The sequence below is a fragment of the Hibiscus syriacus genome, unplaced genomic scaffold (assembly GCF_006381635.1).
Source record: "Hibiscus syriacus cultivar Baekdansim isolate YM2019G1 unplaced genomic scaffold, ASM638163v2 tig00116943_pilon, whole genome shotgun sequence".
NCBI classification, from domain to species: domain Eukaryota; kingdom Viridiplantae; phylum Streptophyta; class Magnoliopsida; order Malvales; family Malvaceae; genus Hibiscus; species Hibiscus syriacus.
The window spans coordinates 91,760-110,294 of NW_024063478.1; the positions used below are offsets into that span (position 1 = coordinate 91,760).

Here is an 18,535-nt window from a genome sequence, read left to right on the forward strand (position 1 = left end):
TTATAGCTTTAGCAGACATACATCAGTAAACGGAGGCTGAAAAGTAGGAACAAGTAGCATATATTAATTATTATGTACTATAACTACAAGAAATAATCGGTAGTCTTGCGTGTGGTGTCTGGCTCGATTTGCCGGGGAGCTGGATCAAACTGAAGAAACCTCTGGTCCATATTCTCCCCGACCTCTAAAATTGCAGCCGTGTTCCCAAGCCGATAACAATAATTCGGAGCGCTGAAGACGGTGACCACGTTCTTGTCCTGAAGGGGAAGCACATAATAAGTAATCAATATACTTGTGTAACAGCAAAACATGTTAGAAAACAAGTCTTGAAATGGTTCCCACACCAGACACCAGTTGTATCCTTCCATCACAAGCTGATGGGCTCGCGAAATCAGACTGAGACCATTGGTATGGTTGAAGTGTTCAGCAATATCTTCTCCGAATGTATAACCGGCACCATGTGGAGATATACCTCACCCGCATCGCTCATCAGGATCAGACCACAAAAGATCACACATTGTTCCTTCATGGGGAACCTACCATGTACCCACAAAATGCCGGATTATAAAAACAAAATAGCCAAATAATGAATGAACATCATAAAGTTTGGAAAATAATGCACCAACGAATTGAGGCAACTTGACCACAAATTTCAGTGGCACCATAGACCCCAACAGAACTGATAAATTATACGATAAATTATGTATTTAGTCACCCAACTATTCGTGCAATTTTTTTTCTGGTCACCCAACTATTTTTTTTCAAAATCATACTTGATTTTACGTTTTGGTCACATGCCGTTAAAAAATTAACGATGGTGCATATGTGTCACCCTAAGAAAATGTCATGTCATAATTAAAAAATATCAAATCAACAGTTTTGTTAATTTTTTAACGGTGGATGAACAAAATAAACCAAAACATAACATTAGATATGATTTTTTTTATAAAAAAATGTTAGTGACCAAATCGGAACTGCACAAATAGTTGGGTGACTAAATACGTTGTTTACCCTAAATTTTAATATTCAGATTTGAGTTGTTGGCAATTTTCTCAAGTCTCAACTATCCTACCATTCATAATCTAACAAGTCTTCATACTTTAATTGGTTACGTAAGAATCGAAGTATATATATGGCAAATTACCAGTACACCAACATAGGGGAGAAAAAACAGTACTCCACTTGAACTGTTGAACATGGAGATGACTAACGAAAGCTGAGAGTATCACTGATATACATACCTCCTGTATACGGTCCAAGTCGAATATTGTCTAATGTTTCAAAAGTTGGTGACAGTCCTCCATGCAAACAAAAGATCTGTGATACCAAAATGCTATGGTTTTCAGAAGCCATCATGACAATAACTTAAACAGTCTGCTAAAGTTGAAATCAGACCTGACTCTCAATAAGAGCTGTGAGTGGTAAATAATCAAACAGGTCTGTAAAATGCTTCCACACATTGGCATTTCCATATTTTCTCAAGCATTCATCATAAAAAACATACCTGAAAAGGAGGGAAAATAAAACCCTTAGAAAAACAATAATATGGCAACCCATATACCACCTCATCATACACTGTGAGAAAGTTCTCTTTATGATGAGGTGGTATATGGCAAATGTGATTTCCCTATTCATTAGTTGATTTATGTTTGTAACTAATGGAAAATGTCAAATTTGACATCCTTATCTCTAGTATATATGTATTGCTTCAGGCATAGCATGCCATCCACAGACCTTTCCAAGTTTTTTCCTTTTTGGAAGGGAGTATCGATTGAAAACACAGGGGAAATTGGTAAAATAAAGACTGAACCCAATTAAATAAAACAGGGAACAGAGTTTGCAAATTTTATTAGTAGAAAGAATGAAGGCCTTAAATGGTAGCCACAGTTTTTACCAATGTTTAATTTTGTAGCACCTTTCCTATCTCGTAACCTAACCGTTTGATCAACATTTTTTTTTTCTTTTCATTTAAACCTTTTCACCCTTTCAACCAAAGCTTAAATGTTGTTTTCTTTGTCCGTGTATCTTGTAGACACTCATTTTCGTCCCATATATATATATATATATTATATAGTTTAAAAAATATTTTTAAAACATGTATATAATATATAGTTTTTAAAACATTTTGAAATTAAATATAATATATAGTTTTTAAAACATTTTTGAAAATATATATATTATATAGTTTTTAAAACATTTTAGAAATAAATATAATATATAGTTTTTAAAACATTTTTGAAAATATATATATTATATAGTTTTTAAACATTTTGAAAATATATATAGTTTTAAAAAAAACATTTTGAAAAACATATATATATATATATTATATAGTTTTGAAATCATTTTGAAAACTTATAATATATAGTTTTAAAAACATTTTTGAAAACTATATAATTTTGAAAATATTTTTAAAAAAAATATAATATATAATTTTAAAATACTTTTGAAAATATATATTATATAGTTTTTGAAAAATATTTTATATATAATATTATTATTATCATTGTTGTTGTTATTAATTTTTATTAATTTTTTATTTTTTATCTTTTATTAATTTTATTTTTATTTTAATTGTCCAGGTCCATTTTGGGGTCCAAGTCCAAGAGAGCCAAGTTGGGCTTGACTCAACCCAGAGTTTAGATTAGGGGTTTAACGTATGTCATAGTGCTGTAATAGGGGATTAGGGTTTAAAAACCCTAAGATATCATTTAGGTCAACACAGGTTGCAACAGTGCCGCATAGAGGTAGTCAAACGGTCAAGCCCAAAACGACCTGCCGATATCCCGGGACTGACCCATCCCGAGATGACCGGTCACACATGCACGAAGATCTCGAAACAACACATAACGTCCCGTTATTCTCGAGACCACAACGAATGGTGAAGGCCTATAAATGCTTTGCAAAGCCACGGTGGGGGGATCAACGGCCATCAGCAAACCAGAACCACATCAAACAACAATAAATAGAACACTACCAACAAAAAACGACCATCACAGTAAACAAGAGAAAACCAACATCAACACTGCCAGAAAACCAAGCCCCACGAAAATCATCGAGTCACAAACCGAGAACAGTCGAAAAATAGTGAAACAAAACCCATCAAACACAGTCAAAACCAAAAGAAAAGCAACAACCAACAGTCAGCAAAACCCACATGCAAAAACAATAAAAGCCAAAACATCAACCATAAGCCTCGCGCCGTGAAATCTCGCAGGGAAACGAATAATCACCAGAAAAAAAGATAAAAGCCGAAGCTTTTTTCTCAGATCTACGTCGAGGGGGCCCGATTTTGGGTGATTGGGGTTCAGATCTAGGTTCACGATGTTGAGAGGATCGTGTGGAGGGATCCTTGTTTTTTCGGCCACCGCCGGTGGTGGCCGACGGCGACGTCTGACAATGGCCGGGAATCACCCGGGTTAGAGAGAGACGAGAGAGAAATGTTTGTAGAGAGAGAGGCAAAACGGTGAAATGAAGAAGGGATGAGCAAATAAGCTTAGCTTCAGGCTTTTATATCCCCTGGGAAATGATGTCGTTTTCCCAGGGACTGCCCGTGTAATTTCACATTAGGGGTAACAGTGCTGCGAGTCCCTTATCCTTTGCAACTTTACCTTTTAACCCGCGAATGATGGTTTAATTTATATTATTTTGAGCCTCTATTTTCAGTTTTTTTATTTCAGTCACTAATATACATATTATATCAAGTTTTGATGATTTTTGAATTCGACCTTCCATTTTTATTTTCTTCTAATTTCGTCACTCATGCATATTTTATTATTATTATATTATTATTGTTTTTTTCTTATTTTTTTATTTTCTTTATTACTTTGTTATTATTATTTTTTATTTAATACTTTTTTTTATTTACATTCATATTTTTATATATATATATGTATTTTAGTTTATTATTATTATTATTTTGATTAATTATTTTAGTTTTTTATTTTTTTCTTTGATTTATTTTGTATATACATTTTCTATTTATTACATTTTTTTATTTTGTGTTTTTTTTCACACACACACACACACATATATATATATATATTATTACTACTTACTTCTTATTATATTTTTTCTTTCATTTTATAGTTTTTTTATTTATTATTTTTATCATCATTTTTTCCTTTTCTTATTTTATTTTTCCTTTGTTTTATTTATTTATTTATTTATTTCTTATTTTATTTTATTTTTTCCCTTTCTTTTGATTTATTTAGTAGTTTTTTTTATTTATTTCCTCTAACATTTTAACTTTGTAGAGAAATTCTCAACTAATCAAAGGTAAGTAACTCGAATCGAATACTTTTAAATTTAAATTTTAAATTTTCGCAACTAAGGCAACCGGCAAATTAATTGGTACCGAAAGGGCAGTTCAAGGGTGCTATTGCTTCCTTGATCGTAACCGACTCTCGAACTCAACACGTTTCTGGTACAACGCAGATCAGGTAAGATGGTGTCCGACTCACCTAAATTCGTTTTAAAGTGGTTTGTGGTGACTCCTAATAATTTAATCCAAGTCGAAGCTAAATTCTAAGCCCAACCGAAAGACGGTTCCGACAGCTTGGCGACTCCGCTGGGGACAGGTAAGTGAGTCAGGCCGAAATTAATTTTCAGTTGTCTTTTATGCGAAAATGGTATATTTAAATTTTAATTTATTTATTCGATTCCAATTATTTATCTTTGATTATTTATCAAATAAATAGTTGTAGTGACGTTTTTTAATGATTTCAGATTTTTCAAAATTTTTCATTTCAGGCTCTATACCCGAGCTCCGAACTCTTTTAAGTGGGGGTGAAAGTGACGCCTTCGTGGGAATTTATTCTCCGTATGGGCCTAGCAAGTAACCTTCGGGATTCATATACCTTATGCTTTCGTGTGAATTTATTCTCCGTATGAGCATAAGAGAATGTATCCTCTTGAATTTAACTTAGTCCACATGAGCTTGTAATGGGCTTAGAACTAAGGGTCTGGCAAGCCCAAGGGGGCACCAACAAGGAGAACTCGGGTACATTCTTTAGAACCCACCCCAAAACCTCATTTCAAAACCTAGGATGCTTGAATTATTTCCTTCTTTACTTTCTATTCAAAGCATGCGAACTAGACAAATATGCGGTTAGGATTTGTTTGAAAATAGCATGCGAGATAGAGATCATGTTCGGGTAGGAATAATAAACATGTGGGGTAGATATCATGTGTGGTAAGACTTTTATTTTCATGATTGTTTTTTATTATTTTCACATCACTAACTCTTTTCATTTTTGTTTTCTTTTATTTTATTTTCACCACTTGCATCATTTAAAAGAGGTGTTGATCCACAAAAAACGTGTTTGTTAAACATGAATAATCTGCATTAATGGACAAAGGGGTTATAATACGAGAGATAAAAAGCTCATAAGTCCAACTGTGGTCAAAAAAGACTCAGAATGGATCAGATTTACACCAAGAACGTTAAAAGTTAACTTTTCCAACACAGGATGAAAAAAGTTGCAGGGGCAAGACAAGAAAAAGGTTACTGACCCGGAGAGTCCTTTCGAAAACTACGAGAACAAGATGGCGAAACCCTAGCTAAGCTGGATACCATTATTGACGAATCCAAGAAACAAGTCGATAAACTTCGGATGAAGGGCTCAAATGGCACTTTCGTTAGAAACAAGCTCGACAGAGAGTGAAAGTCAGAGATGCAGTCATTCGAGACCTTTTTTTGGGGCAAACGGCTCGTCACTTGCACAAGTTTAGCCAAAAGTACCAGAATGATTCGACATGATATTCAACCGGTGAAAAAATGCGGAAGACGAATCAACTTGTCAGAAGCTGTTTGTCTCTTCAGACGTAACACTTTTGTCCCCAATAAGGATTATTTAGAATAACATGCACATCTTTTTGGATCAATGCCTCGGACATTTCATGCATCATGCATTTAGACATTTTGTTATTTTCTTTGCATTCACATTAACTAACAGAAACATGTCTTATCGGAAGGGGAACAAATACTGGACATACCTCCACAAGCTTCAGACACGTGTCATCCTCATTCAAACCGAAAAGAAGATGAAAGCTAGAATTACTCAGATCGAAGAGAACATGTTGAAGCTCCAGAGAGAGTTAGAAGAAAAAATAAATCAGAATAGCCAAAGTACCCTAGATGCAATCACGAAAGGCCAAGAGCCCTTGATCGATCAGATCGTTGTCAAGCTAGCTGGCCTACGTCAGACAAGTGTACCTGGGGTAAGCTCATCGGAAGGGGTAACCATGCCACCTATCCCGCAAGTGGTTGTCTCACCCAAAATCTTACCAGGACTTCAAGATAATTCGGATATTTACTGCATTCCGAAATTTGATGAAGAGGTCAAAACAACGAGAGTAGAAATTACCATTAAACCAGGAGGTAGGATAAGTGGAAAGCCTCCCTTAAAGAAGAAAGAAAGAGAGATAATCAATATTTCAAAATTGTTTGCAGCTGTACCCTCTTCTAGGCAAGAACCAATGAAGAAAAATGAGCATTTTGATCTCATTCCTATGACATACAAGGAGCTCTACTAACAATTGTTTGACGCACATATGGTGTCACCCTATCCTGAGATACCTTTAAAGCCCTCATACCCCAGGTGGTATGACAAAAATGCGCACTGCGAATATCATGGCGGTGTTCTGGGGCATGCTATTGAAAATTATCTCCCCTATAAGAGGGTTATCCAAAGGATGTGCAATAGGGGTTGGATTCATTTTAGCAATTCAAAATCACCCCACATTGCACGGAACCCTCTACCTAATCATCAAGAGAATAAGGAAACTGCAATTACTGAGGAAAAGGGTAAAAAGGCCAAAACCAGAGTTTTCGAAGTGAAGTCACCTCTTGCTTGGGTATGGAGGCAAATGATAAATGCGGGGTTTCTTGCACCACATCCTAGCATATTAGATTCCAAAGGTGGAAGTCATTGTTGTTATCACAATGAGGATGAACATGATGTACAATAATGTGTCGAATTTAAAGCCTTGATCCAGCTAATGATGGACAGAGAAGAGCTGGAATTTTATGATGAAAGCAATGACACTCCCAAAGCAGAAAGAGTCATCGCAAATGGGGCATCCTGATGAGGCATTATTCAATTTTGAGGCGTCTTGTTTGAATTTATTTTTTTTTGAATTTTCTCATGTTTGGAACTTGTTTTTGAACTTTCTTTGGATATTTCAATGAATTTATGTGGAGCATTGAATCAACTTTACAACTTGAAATTCTTTGAATATCAACTGAATTGAAAAACTCTGTAAGTGATCGGAGTTACAGATCTTTGACAAAGTAACATGATCAAAAACTGATAAAACAAGGACTTTACCCCGAAAAACTCAAACACCATTTACAAGAACCGACATAGCCTTCTCCCTTCATAAGGCTTGGCATTTAGATGTGCATAGGTGCGGACAACATGGGGCATCTTTTGCATATGACGATTACTACTTTTTATTTAAGACATTCAGTGATGATAATGATCTTCACAGATGGAATAGTCGAGTAGGTAAATCTAGTTTAGTTCAGTTGCTTGGAAATTGAACTCTAAAGACGAGATTCATTGACTTTCAAAAACACCTAGACTATAACATGTTCTTCTTGATAAACTTATGAAATTGGATCCGAATACCCATATTATAATATTATATATATACAATAAAGGTTGAGTTGTCCCTCTAGAGCAATTGGTTAAATGCTCCGGCTTTATGGATAATATTCAGCTAGCCTGATAAAGGTGATTATACTATACAATAAAGCTTAAGCTGTCCCTCTAAGGCAATTAGTTAAACGCTCCGGTTTTATGGATAAGATTCAGCTAACCTGATAAAGGTATTTACATATTGAGCTGTCCCTCTAGAGCAATTGGTTAAACACTCCGGCTTTATGGATTCAGCTAGCCAGACAATGGTAAATTTAAATAAGGAGTTTCGGTAAAAATGAACTAAGGGAGTTAAGGAACACCTGTTATAGTCAATTTCACACGAGCACTCAAGGATTTAATTTTTAGACTCATATTTCTACACTGCCTTTGTTAGAGGAGCTTACAAAACTGGAACAAATGGAAGATTTCAGAGGACCGAAATCATGCTAGTTGCGTCATTTTGTCCGCACCCAATTGAAATGTCAAAGCATGTTGCGCTATTTAAAAAAATGACATTTTGGGTTACCGAAACCTTAGAAATGAGGCCAACCTAAAGCCAACTCATCCATTTGAACATTTTTCAAAGAGCTATAACTCTGAAAGCATTAAAAGAGCTCTTGATTCCTTTGATATTCATTGAACTCATGTTTACAATTTGATTCAATTGCGAACAATATTTTACAACATTCTTATCATTTTCCCTCCTAAAATAATAAAAATGAGAAAAACATTTTCAAACAGAACAATCTCAGATATGAAAGGTCTGCAAAGCCCAAACTTTAAAATAGGATAGGGCACGATCGATTCCATGGACCAGATTGGCAGACAAAACACATGACTCAAATCCAAGAGATAAAACATAACTAATTCATGTTGCATGTATCTTAGGCATACTTAAGAGCATCACATTTATTATTTTTTTCGTATACATGATTTTTTACAGCTTTTAGAGTCAAGTTTCAACTTCAAGGTGAAGGATACTCGATTCAAAAGAACCTTTAAAGATTGATGGTGGTTGCTTAACTCAGCAGTCAGAAGCTACACCTCAACTGATTTCAGATGAGTTTGAGAACCAGTTCAGAACAAATCCAGTTCAGCTCAACTCAACAACGAGCAACATATTTCAAGTTAATGTCTTCAAGCCATATTTCAATTCCACAACGGAAGATATCCGGCTGACAAAATTTATCAGTGGGCTTTTCTAGGGATGGAAAAAAAACCTGAACCCGACGGGGAAAACTGAAAACCGAATTAAACGGGGACGGGGAAAACCATTTATGCTAAATGGGGATGGGGATGGGGATGAGGAAAAATTATTTATACTAAACGGGGACGGGTTTGGTAATCCCCGCCCTGATTACCGATTACCCAGCCCGATAAATATTAAAAATAATTATTATTATATATATAATATTAATAAATTTAATTTAAATTAAAATATATATATATATAATATTTATATATTTAATTTAAATATATATATACCCGACCCGATACCCGACCCGATACCCGTTTAAATAACTGTTTATGCTAAACGGGGATACCCATTTCCCCGTGATTTTCTCCGATTACCCGATGGGGATCTCCGTTTACCCGCGATTTCCTCCGATTACCCGATGGAGATCCCCGTTTAAATCCCCATGGTTTTTTAAACGGGGACGGGTATGGGTTTTTTAAATAGGAACGGGGACAGGGGGACCAATACCCTGCCCGAACCCGGCCCGTTGCCATCCCTAGGCTTTCCTGTGAAGGGGAATCATCCAAAAATCACTTGGTTCAGACTCGCTCAAAGGAACTACCTGAAGAATCATGATCGGCTTAAACCCGTAAATGAAAGCCATTTTTTAAGAAATTATCGGCATCATAACTCAAGGGTTTTCTGTTAGCCAAGACCTTCGAGTTCAACTACGCTCAGCTCCAAGGCACATCATTTACAGCATAACTCAAGGGTCTGTCAGCCAAGACCTTCGAGTTCGACTACGCTCTGCTCCAAGGCACATCATTTACAGCATAACTCAAGGCTAGAAAGGTTATCTGTCACCAAAGACCTTCGAGTTCGACTACGCTCAGCTCCAAGGCATATCATTTGTAACATAACTTAAGTCGAGAAGAGTTATCTACCAACCAAAGACCTTTGAGTTCGACTACGCTCAACTCAAAGGCACATCATTTGCATCATAGTTTAAGTCGAGAAGGGCTATCTGCCAAAGACCCTCCAGTTCGATTACACTCAGCTTCAAGGGTACATCATTTACAGTATAACTCAAGGCTAGAAGGGTTATTTGTGACCAAAAGACCTTCGAGTTCGACTACACTCAGCTCCAAGGCATATTATTTGCAGCATAACTTAAGTCGAGAAGGGTTATCTGCCAACCAAAGACCTTCGAGTTTGACTACGCTCAGCTCCAAGGCACATCATTTGCAGCATAGCTTAAGTCGAGAAGGGCTATCTGCCAAAGACCCTCGAGTTCGATTACACTCAGTTTCGAGGGCACATAATTTACAACATAACTCAAGGCTAGAAGGGTTATCAGTGACCAAAAGACCTTCGAGTTCGACTACGCTCAGCTCCAAGGCATATTATTTGCAGCATAACTTAAGTCGAGAAGGGTTATCTGCCAAACAAAGACCTTTGAGTTCGATTACACTCAACTCAACGACATATCATTTGCGGTATAGCTCAGGCTAGAAGGGATGTCTGCCAAAAACCTTCGAGTTCGACTACGCTCAGCTCCAAGGCATATCATTTATAGTATAGCTCAAGGCAAGAAGGGCTATCTGTCAATAAAATTGTTGAGTTCGATTCCATTCCGCTCGATGACACCTCAATCACACTACTGTCTGGCTGCAATCGAGGTTTTCAAGTCGAGAAGAAGATATGAGTTAGCCGTGCCTTAGTGACAATAAACTGTTTCCCGGCAGCATAGCTTAAGTCGAGAAAAACTATATGTCAACGAAGACCCTTCCGAGTTCGATTTCATTCAGCTCGAGGGCCTATCAACCATATGGTAGAGTCAAGGAACTACTTTTTAGTCAAATTTTCCAACCAAGATCTTTAAACCGAGAAGAAGACCGAGGTGGAGTGCAATTTGAAGTCATATCTTGATTCTGAACTATGGCTTCAATTCCATATCATTTCAAGGTGGACTCAACTTCGCGACGGAGGAGCCATCTACAACTCAATTCGATAGGGAGTTATTCTTCAACTCCACTGAACGAAAATTTGTGTCTTTTTATCTTTGTCCTATTTTTCGTTTCACAAAAAAGGACAAAGAGGGGCAGCTGTATGAATTTTTATTAATTTTTTATCTTTTATTAAAACATTTTTAAAACATGTATATAATATATAGTTTTGAAAACATGTTTGAAAACATTTATATATTATATAGTTTTTAAAACATTTTGAAAATAAATATAATATATAGTTTTTAAAACATTTTTTAAAATATATATATTATATAGTTTTTAAAACATTTTGGAAGTAAATATAATATATAATTTTTAAAACATTTTTGAAAATATATATATTATATAGTTTTTAAACATTTTGAAAATATATATAGTTTAAAAAAACATTTTGAAAAACATATATATATTATATAGTTTTGAAATCATTTTGAAAACTTATAATATATAGTTTTAAAAACATTTTTGAAAACTATATAATTTTGGAAACATTTTAAAAAATATATATAATATATAATTTTAAAATACTTTTGAAAATATATATTATATAGTTTTCGGAAAATATTTTATATATAATAATAATATTATTATTATCGTTGTTATTAATTTTTATTAATTTTTTATCTTTTATTAATTTTATTTTTATTTTAATTGTCCAGATTTATTTTGGGGTCCAAGTCCAAGAGAGCCAAGTTGGGCCTGACCCAACCTAAAGTTCAAATTAAGGTTTCAACGTGTGTCACAGTATTGTAATAGGGGATTAGGGTTTGAAAAACCCTAAGTTATTATTTAGGTCAATACAGGTTGCAACAACGTCGCACAGAGGTAGTCGAACGGTCAAGCCCGAAACGGTCGACCTGCATCTCGAGACTAACCCATCTCGGGATGACCGGTTACACATGCACGAAGATCTCAGAACAACACACAACGTCCTGTTATTCTAGGGACCACAACGACCGGTGAGGGCCTATAAATGCTTTGCAAAGCCACGATAGGGGGGATCGACGACCATCAACAAACGATAACCACATCAAACAACAATAGACAGAACACTACAAAAAAATGACCATCACAGTAAACAAGAGAAAACCAACATCAACACTGCCAGAAAACCAAGCCCCACGAAAATCATCGAGTCACAAACCGAGAACAGTCGAAAAATAGTGAAACAAAACCCATCAAACACAGTCAAAACCAAAAGAAAATCAACAACCAACAGTGAGCAAAACCCACATGCAAAAATAATAAAAATCAAAACATCAACCATAAGCCTCGTGCCGTGAAAGCTCGCTGGGAAACGAAGAGTCGCCGGAAAAAAGGGTAAAAACCGAAGCTTTTTTCTCAGATCTACGTCGAGAGGGCCCGATTTTGGGTGATTGGGGTTCAGATCTAGGTTCACGGTGTTGAGAGGATCGCGTGGGGGGATCCTTTTTTTTTCGGCCACCGTCGGTGGTGGCCGGCGATCGGGAATCGCCCGGGTTAGAGAGAGGCGAGAGAGAAATGTTTGTAGAGAGAGTTAGAGAGAGCGAGAGTGGGCAAATGTTTTAGAGAGAGGCGAGTCCTTTATCTTTTGCAACTTTACCTTTTAACCAACGAATGATGGTTTATTTTATTTTGAGCCTCTAATTTTAGTTGTTTTTATTTCAGTCACTAATATACATATTATGTCAAGTTTTGATGATTTTTGAATTCAACCTTCCATTTTTATTTTCTTCTAATTTCGTCACTCATGCATATTTTATTATTATATTATTATTGGTTTTTTCTTATTTTTTCTATTCTTTATCACTTTGTTATTATTATTTTTTTATTTAATACTTTTTTTATTTACATTCATATATATATATATTATTAGTTTATTATTATTATTATTATTTTGATTAATTATTTTAGTTTTTTTTTTTTCTTTGATTTATTTTGTATATACATTTTCTATTTATTACATTTTTTATTTTGTGTTTTTTCATATACATATATATATATATATATATATATATTATTACTACTTACTTCTTATTATATTTTTCTTTCATTTATAGTTTTTTATATTATTTTTATCATCATGTTTTCCTTTCCTTTTCTTATTTTATTTTTCCTTTGATTTATTTATTTATTTCTTACTTTATTTTATTTTTTCTCCTTTCTTTTGATTTATTTAGTAGTTTTATTTATTTATTTCCTCTAACATTTTAACTTTTTAGAGAAATTCTCAACTAATCAAAGGTAAGTAACTCGAATCAAATACTTTTAAATTTTAATTTTAAATTTTCGCAACTAAGGCAACCGATAAATTAATTGGTACCGAAAGGGCGGTTCAAGGGTGCTAATCCTTCTTTGATCGTAACCGACTCCCAAACTCGACACGTTTATGGTACAACACAGATCAGGTAAGATGGTGTCCGACCCACCTAAATTTGTTTTAAAGTGATTGGTGGCGACTCCTAATAATTTAATCCAAGTCGAAGCTAAATTCCGGACTCAACCGAAAGATGATTCCGACATATATAATATAACATCATTAAAAGAAAGGAGGAAATCTAGTGGAAATATCGTACTCTTGTGTTATTTTCCGGCTCTCGTGATTTCCTCTTAGATTCTCTCTCTATAAAGGACTTTCAAGGCCTTTAAGAGTGTGACAGTCTTAACTGAAGTAGGATCCACGATCTGCCCAAATGCAGCAAAGGTTAAAAGAAAATCCCAGTCTATTCAAATTATAAAATTTGCAAACAGCTGAAATTTTTTTATTTTTGAGAATAGGAAACACTATTAAATGATCTCATTTCTATCCATATCTCACACCCTCAACCATCTAAAAGCTTAGACGGGGCTCTACAATTTAATTCATATAATAATAATCAGAGATGAATTAAGAGGTTGTCTCCTAAAAATTTTAAATTCTCATATAATTTAAGAGTTTTCTTTATATTTTTTTTCATTAATAATATGTTTTCGCCCCTTAAAATTTTATAAATATGTACCTAAAATTTTATAAATTCTCTTAGCATAAAATCTTACGTTTTCCCGTACATGCAATTAATATTTTCTATTCATGACAACAACCCTCGCCAATATTGACACATGTCCTAACTTAGCCCCAACAAGAATTTTGGTGTCACATATTTAAGAAAAAATAACTCCTCTCCCTTAGAGGTAAGGACCTAAAAGAGTACGCTTGTCCACAGTAGTTTAGATGGAGCTCAGCACGCACAAACACTATTCGCACCCTAAATTCTCAACAGTTTAAGCATTCAAAGAGGGGACACTAAACAATAAATTTGCAGCAAACTCAGTAGCATGAATATAGAACATGGAACCACTGGATTTGACACAATTTAAGCACAATAACCAACAAATCTATCAACATATGAAGAATTAAAGGTAACTGATGCCTCCCTTTTTTGGCAAAGCCAGGAAAGATTTGATACAAATCTGATTCTATAAAATTCCACTAATTAATCCAAAAAATATCACATAAAAAAAACATGAATATGATGAAAAATAACAAAACACAATAGAGATCAGAACATATTCACCAAATATTATTCACAAAAGTATAGCACAAAAAGAAGAATAAATGAAAAACGGCCTCACACTTTATTTTAAAATCACAAAAAAATCAAATAATCAAGACAAAAGTTTAAACAAAAAAAATCAAAAGAAACAAACTGACCTACATAATCTCCCATGAAGAGATAATTAACTATGATGCACTGATACGGATACGGGGACGGGGACGGGGATGGAAACGACAATTTTTAAAATTACAGGGTACGGGGACGGCAATGATACGTCATATAAAATAATTTTAAAATTATAAATATATATTAAAAAATCATAAATAAAGTCAAATATCAAGACTCAAACCACAATATTAAGTTTAGAACAGTAAAATTCATAAACAAACCACAATATTAAAATATCAAATTTCAAGATTCAAACCACAATATTAACTCTAGAATAATAAAATCCATAATCAAATCATAATATTAAAGTGTCAAATCTTAAGACTCAAACCAGAATATTAAGTCTAAAAAAGTATTAAACCTAAATCAAACATTGTTAACATCTTCCGAGATTAACTGGCTCTCTAAATCCAGCTCATCAAGCGAGAGTTCGGCAAACTCTAAATATCTAACATCTCTCAATGAATCAAAAGCATCTCCACCAACATCCCACATCTTGATTTTCTCATCCTCATATTGACTAGAACTCCTTGATAAAAGACGAATATTGTAGTGGATGTAAACTAAATCTTCGGCGCGACTCATATTTAACTTATTCCTCCTAAGTGAGTGGATAAAAGAATAAATGTTCCAACTTCTTTCACAACAAGAAGATGAAGTAGGTTGTCCAAGCACTTTGAAATCCAAAGATTGAAACAATGGAATTTCGGCACCAAATTTAGCCCACCAACTTTTCGGTTCTGAAGAATACCTCTTTGTAAGAGAGGTCAAATCTTCAAAAGGCCCGAGCTTAAGTGAGAAACAAGCAAATTCATTCAAGACTTTGTCATAATCATTATCATTTTAAAATAACCTACGAAAACATTTCATTTTCTCTCGAGATATTTCACCATCTCTATGAGGAGTAACTCTACCAGATCATCGCTTAGCTAACCATCACTATAAAACCTTCAACATATTAACAAGAAAATTAAGCATAGCATCAAAGAATTAGGAGTTGAAAATATAAAATTCAAAACTAACAAAGTTATTTTTTTTAAAAAAATTAATGTAAAATGCCAAAATTACCCCTGGAGACGCATGTGACAATCACATACTGTCCCCAAAACGTCCCCAAATCCCGATCGACCGTCTTTGAGATTTTTCAGCCATATCCTACCATCGTGGCACGTCCCCGTGCCGGGAACGTATTGGGTACTTGAAACGGGACTGATATGCCGTCCCCGTGCTACATAGATAATTAGTATCAGGCGCATTGTCTCCTATCCGGAACGGCTCTATTAGATCATAAAAGTCTCTGTGAATATCTCCACATACCGTTACCGGGCATTTAACTGGCTGCACGTTCCATTCCTCCACCAGTATCTCTCGTGCCTGCTCGCATAACGCCTTCACCTCCGCCTCCGAGAGTGGCTTACACTTCATCAGTTGCTCGATTTGACGTTCTAGGTCTCCCGTTGACGGTAACCTCTCCGTTCCTCCACGTTCGGGTCACTTGATCCACCTCCCCCTTCCTTCTCCTTCACCACTGACCGTTGAGTCAAAAAAATAAACAAATAAAAACCGGTCAGATCGGTTGATATGAATCCTTGAAGAGTAATGGATTAGGTTCATACGTAACGTTTCGGAGGTTAGGTTCTGGGATTCGTTTTCGATCTATATCTTTCATCTCTCTTCGATTTTCTCCCATAAAAAGGGGGATAAAATGAAGAAATTGCCAACGCCAAAATTACGAGGAACGAGAGAGCTTTGTTCTTTTTTCTCTCTCCGGTTGTTCTGCCAAGTCAAAATGCTTGAGAGAAATGGCACGTGTCAATTTACTATTTTTCTGTGATAAAAAACATTTATCTGTTATTATATATTAAATTATTCTTTAAAATATTTTTCGAAACGGATTGTTTTCTAAAGTTTAAATTGTTATTTCGTTTGTCCCAAATAGTTAAATCCATTAAAAAGTACAAAGATAAATTATATATTTAATTACTCAACTATTCTTACAGTTCTATTTTGGTCTCTAATTATTTTTTTTCAAATTTATCACTAACCTTAAATTATTGTTCCATTTTAGTCTTCCTATTCAATTCGGTTTAGTTTTAAAATTTGTAATATAAAAATTATTTATATCATATTTTTTACTTGACACATAATTTATATAATAAGCAATATTATAACATATATAAAAATCGATTTGATCTTGTATTCATACAATTTTTTTGTCTCTGCATTGAAAGCTTGTCTATGTGAAATATCAGGATTTACTAATTTAATGCACAATATCTCCTCTCTTTCGATATAAAAATTCTAAAATATGATTATATATAAATAGGGACGGAGCCAACATTATATTTGATAGAGGTCGAAATATTTAAAAAACAAATGACATTACGTATTCATCAAAATTTAGCATGAACCAAGTGATCTTAGTGATTAAGAGATTGTTGTTATCCTTGAGGTTCTGAGTTTGAACATTGTGTATGTAGGGTATGAGTGTTCATTGTCAAATAATTTAGAGTCTTGGTACTATAATATCTTGTACTCACCCCATATTTTTATATTAAAAAACTCAAAATTCACAAATCATATCTAATTTGTCTAATATTTTAAATTATAATGACTTAAATTGTTATTATACCAAAACTTTGAGAACATGAGATTATCATTATTTAGTTTAGCTACTACTCGATTAAATATTTAATAAAATTTTTATATTTTTACATGAACCAAAATATTATTAGACCAAAATTATATCGAATATATTAAATTTTTAACAAGGACCGAGGCCTCTTTGGGCCAACAAAGCTTCGCCCCCATATATATATATACTCGCGCGCACTGAAATAGCATTGCTTACTTCATAAATCGATTGTAAGCATATGGAGTAGGAGTGTTCAGATCCAATCCGATCCAAAAAAAACTGAATCGATCCAAAAATCGATAACTGAAAAAAACCGAAACCAATTTAGTATGTTTGGTTTTTTTAAACTGATCGGTTCGGTTCAGTTTCAATTTGGAAATCCGGAACCGATCCAAACCGAACCAAACCGATAGTCTCTTACAATGAATGTCTATCTCCATGCGCAGAACGACACCGTTTCAAGTTCAATAAAAAAAAAGAAACCCTTTTCTTGGCTAGCGCTCACTCACTGGCCAAAAATTGAAACCCTAACCCACTTTCGTTCGTTCCCAATTTACTCCGCCTCTTCTCATCCTCCTCTAGCACAGCCCCGCACTCACAACCCAAACGACTCTGCTCCGTATCATCCTCGCTCACAGCCCAGTCACGGTTTTGCACCCCTCACTCCATCACGATTTTGCTCCCTCCACTCGGAGTCTATTTTCACCATGGTTGTTGCAGTGTATGTCACTCTTTCTTCTCTCTCTTTAGACTTTATGTATTAATAATTTCTTTGCGATGCGAGATCTGAGACTGTGATTTTGTTTATGCAGGTTGAGTTCTTCATATGCTTGGTCCTCACTATTCTAGGTTATATTCCTGACATCATTTATGCTCTCTATGGCATTATCTTCGTTAACTGTGATGAGTACTTTGATGATTACTTGCTCTTGATACTGAAAATTTAGTTTGTATGTTTCGTTGAAACTTGAAATTGGTGGATTTGTTGTTTTTTGCTCGAAGCTTCAATGACTTTCATGCAAGGATTCCTCTGTCATGTTTCGTGTTTGTGCCTATTGATTTTGCATAGATCTATAGCTCGAGTAATATAGTGATATTAGCCTTCAGTTTTAACTTTTGAGGGTGTTTGGATATGTATTTTAAGGGCCACCGGAAGTGAATCGATGTTGTTTACAAAATCAATTGAAATTTTCGTACTGTAGATTTAAATGCTTAGAAATTGATATTCTATTGTTTCTAGTCTTCGTTTCCCTCTCTTCTGTATATATCCTCGTCCACTATTTGAGGGTAATATGTAGATTATTATTATTATTTATTTTCTTTGGTTCTCTACCAAATAAAGTCTTCTGATTACAATCTTATCAGAAGATCTTCTTTCTTGTGTT

At 34.5% G+C, this 18,535-nt stretch overlaps 1 protein-coding gene and 1 pseudogene across 1 annotated transcript; one reads left to right on the forward strand and one right to left on the reverse strand.

Annotated features, from left to right (window-relative positions):
• LOC120188291 lies at positions 1-15,940 on the reverse strand (annotated as a pseudogene).
• A 1,632-nt stretch (positions 15,941-17,572) lies between these two features.
• On the forward strand, positions 17,573-18,097 carry LOC120188292 (UPF0057 membrane protein At4g30660-like). The gene is made up of 3 exons (XM_039191753.1): positions 17,573-17,612; positions 17,789-17,871; positions 17,963-18,097. Exons 1-3 carry the CDS (start codon positions 17,573-17,575, stop codon positions 18,095-18,097), a joined length of 258 nt encoding a protein of 85 aa, XP_039047684.1.
• Positions 18,098-18,535: the final 438 nt, after the last annotated feature.

Coding starts and splice junctions, on each gene's coding strand:
- LOC120188292 (XM_039191753.1), top strand. CDS start 17,573: ATGAATGTCTATCTCCATGCGCAGAACGACACCGTTTCAA. Junction 17,613..17,788: donor GCAGAACGACACCGTTTCAA/GTTCAATAAAAA, acceptor CCTCGCTCACAG/CCCAGTCACGGTTTTGCACC. Junction 17,872..17,962: donor TTCACCATGGTTGTTGCAGT/GTATGTCACTCT, acceptor TTGTTTATGCAG/GTTGAGTTCTTCATATGCTT.